The following is a 1961-nucleotide window of genomic DNA, read 5'->3' on the forward strand; positions in this document are numbered from 1 at the left end:
TCTTTTGCTATCTCATTGTGAAGATTTGGCTTAATGAAGCACATCCCAATTGCGGAGGACAAATTAGTGACTCCAATTTAAATACAATACATGGAACAGGTAATTGACCTAATAAAAAATGTCTAGTTATTATTGCTTAACGCTGTTGCTCGGAATGGTGATCCTGTCCGTGTCAGACGTTGGTGTGGGTGGAGCGCGAGCGACTGATCAGACGAAGACAACGATCACAGATGAACGACAGCGTCGAATACCCCTCAATAATCATTCAGCACAGCCGCTCCCTTCACAGTTTGGGGATGCGGACCGCGCCTGCGTTTGCTTCAGTGAAACAGGAGATGAGTGGTGGTAGTAGGCGGGTGCTACAAGAGGAAGCTGCAATGGCACCCCTCGTTTCCGGATATAGCCTAGTTGCAGAAGGCGAGAGCTACTATGTCCGGATTTTTGTGGGCGGCCGCCGCTTCTACATGATGCTAGACACTGGTAGCGTGCTGACGTGGATTCAAAGCCAGCCCTGCAAAAAGTGCTTTCAGCAGCTGGACCAGCCGATCTTTGATCCCAAGCTCTCTACAACTCTCACCTACGTCAGTGGCCGCTCCCGCCTCTGCGCTCGCCTGGACCACCAGGCCATTCGCGTCCACGAGCTTTTCAACACTAAATGCAAGTACTTTATAGCCTACAAGGACGGCTCTGGCACTTCTGGTCATCTCGTCACAGAGACCATCTCGCTGGCGTCCGGCCACGGCTTCCCCAACATAGCCTTCGGTTGCAGCAACAGAAACACCGGCGCCTTAGGTCCTTACGCTGGAATTCTTGGGCTGGGCTGCGACGATTACTTCTCCTTGCTTCCCGGCCATGTTCACCGCTGACACCTCCACCCTGACCTTGGTCGGCGCCCCCATCGCCCCCAACACCATCTTCACTCCAATGATCACCAGCAACAAACCATTGTATCACAGCCGGTACTACATCCGAATCATCGGCATCCGCATCGGTACTACCGAGCTTTCCCTCCGTCCCGGCCTCTTTGACATCGACCTCCGCACTGGAGAGGGCGGTACTCTCCTCGACTCCGGCACCTCCATGTCTCAGCTTCCTATGGATGCATACAGAGTAGTACGTGACACCATGAAAGCCGCTATATCTGCCACTGCCCCACAAAGCACCCCCGCCAGGTCGGCCTACCGGCCATTTGGTTTAGAGTTATCCTACCATCCAAGCCACGACACTGATGAAAATCATCTCTGGGATGGCGTTCCTTCCATTTTTTTACGTTTTGCAGAAGGTGCTGAGGTTGAGCTAACTCCCAAGCATTTGATAATGGCCCTCCAGGATGACAGAACCCCTGATGACAAGCTTACTCTTTGCCTAACCTATCAGATAGCTCTTTGGCTATAATTGGCCACATTCATATGCAGCACATCAGGATAATCTTTGACAATGACAATCAATGGATTGGTTTTACACCAAATGCTTGTTAGCACCAAATATATTTAGACCCTACAAGTTCTACCTATCATGGCGCTCTCATCTACATGTCGCAATTGTGGGTCGGATCACAAGGCAATTGTCTTATATATGTGCATCAACGTGAGAGATGTTGAGAGTGAAAGAGAGAGCATAGAAATAGAATCCCAAAGTGTGTATGGAGAGCACACACTTAGTACACATATATAGTGGGGACTCCTAGCTATACATAGCATAGGGGTTGGTATATATATCTCCAACATGGAGATATATATACCAATTATATATCTCCATGTTGGAGATATATATATACTAACAAGAGAAAGGTCTAGCCTTGTAGGCCACAATTTCTTTCCTGTTTATGTAACGATGAACTCCTTTGATCCTCCTTTCATGTAATAGGACTTATTTTCCAAAGTTTTTAAAGTCCAGAAAATGTAATAAGCCGGATTTTTTGCTGAGAGAGAAAATGCGTTCTCTTCTTTTCAAACTAATAC

The 1961-nt window shown here is 48.0% G+C and overlaps 2 protein-coding genes across 2 annotated transcripts; both read left to right on the forward strand.

Moving 5' to 3' along the window:
- Positions 1–230: 230 nt before the first annotated feature.
- Positions 231–866, forward strand: LOC147455372 (protein ASPARTIC PROTEASE IN GUARD CELL 1-like). The gene has a single exon (XM_086513704.1). The coding sequence runs from the start codon at positions 231–233 to the stop codon at positions 864–866; it is 636 nt and encodes a 211-aa protein (XP_086369830.1).
- A 58-nt stretch (positions 867–924) lies between these two features.
- LOC147455373 (protein ASPARTIC PROTEASE IN GUARD CELL 2-like) lies at positions 925–1395 on the forward strand. The gene has a single exon (XM_086513705.1). The coding sequence runs from the start codon at positions 925–927 to the stop codon at positions 1393–1395; it is 471 nt and encodes a 156-aa protein (XP_086369831.1).
- Positions 1396–1961: the final 566 nt, after the last annotated feature.

Source organism: Adiantum capillus-veneris, chromosome 6 (assembly GCF_014529385.1).
Source record: "Adiantum capillus-veneris isolate H3 chromosome 6, ASM1452938v2, whole genome shotgun sequence".
In the NCBI taxonomy this organism is placed as follows: Eukaryota; Viridiplantae; Streptophyta; class Polypodiopsida; order Polypodiales; family Pteridaceae; genus Adiantum; species Adiantum capillus-veneris.

Excerpts from the sequence above, each read along its gene's own strand:
- LOC147455372 (XM_086513704.1), top strand. The coding sequence starts at position 231 with ATGAACGACAGCGTCGAATACCCCTCAATAATCATTCAGCACAGCCGC.
- LOC147455373 (XM_086513705.1), top strand. The coding sequence starts at position 925 with ATGATCACCAGCAACAAACCATTGTATCACAGCCGGTACTACATCCGA.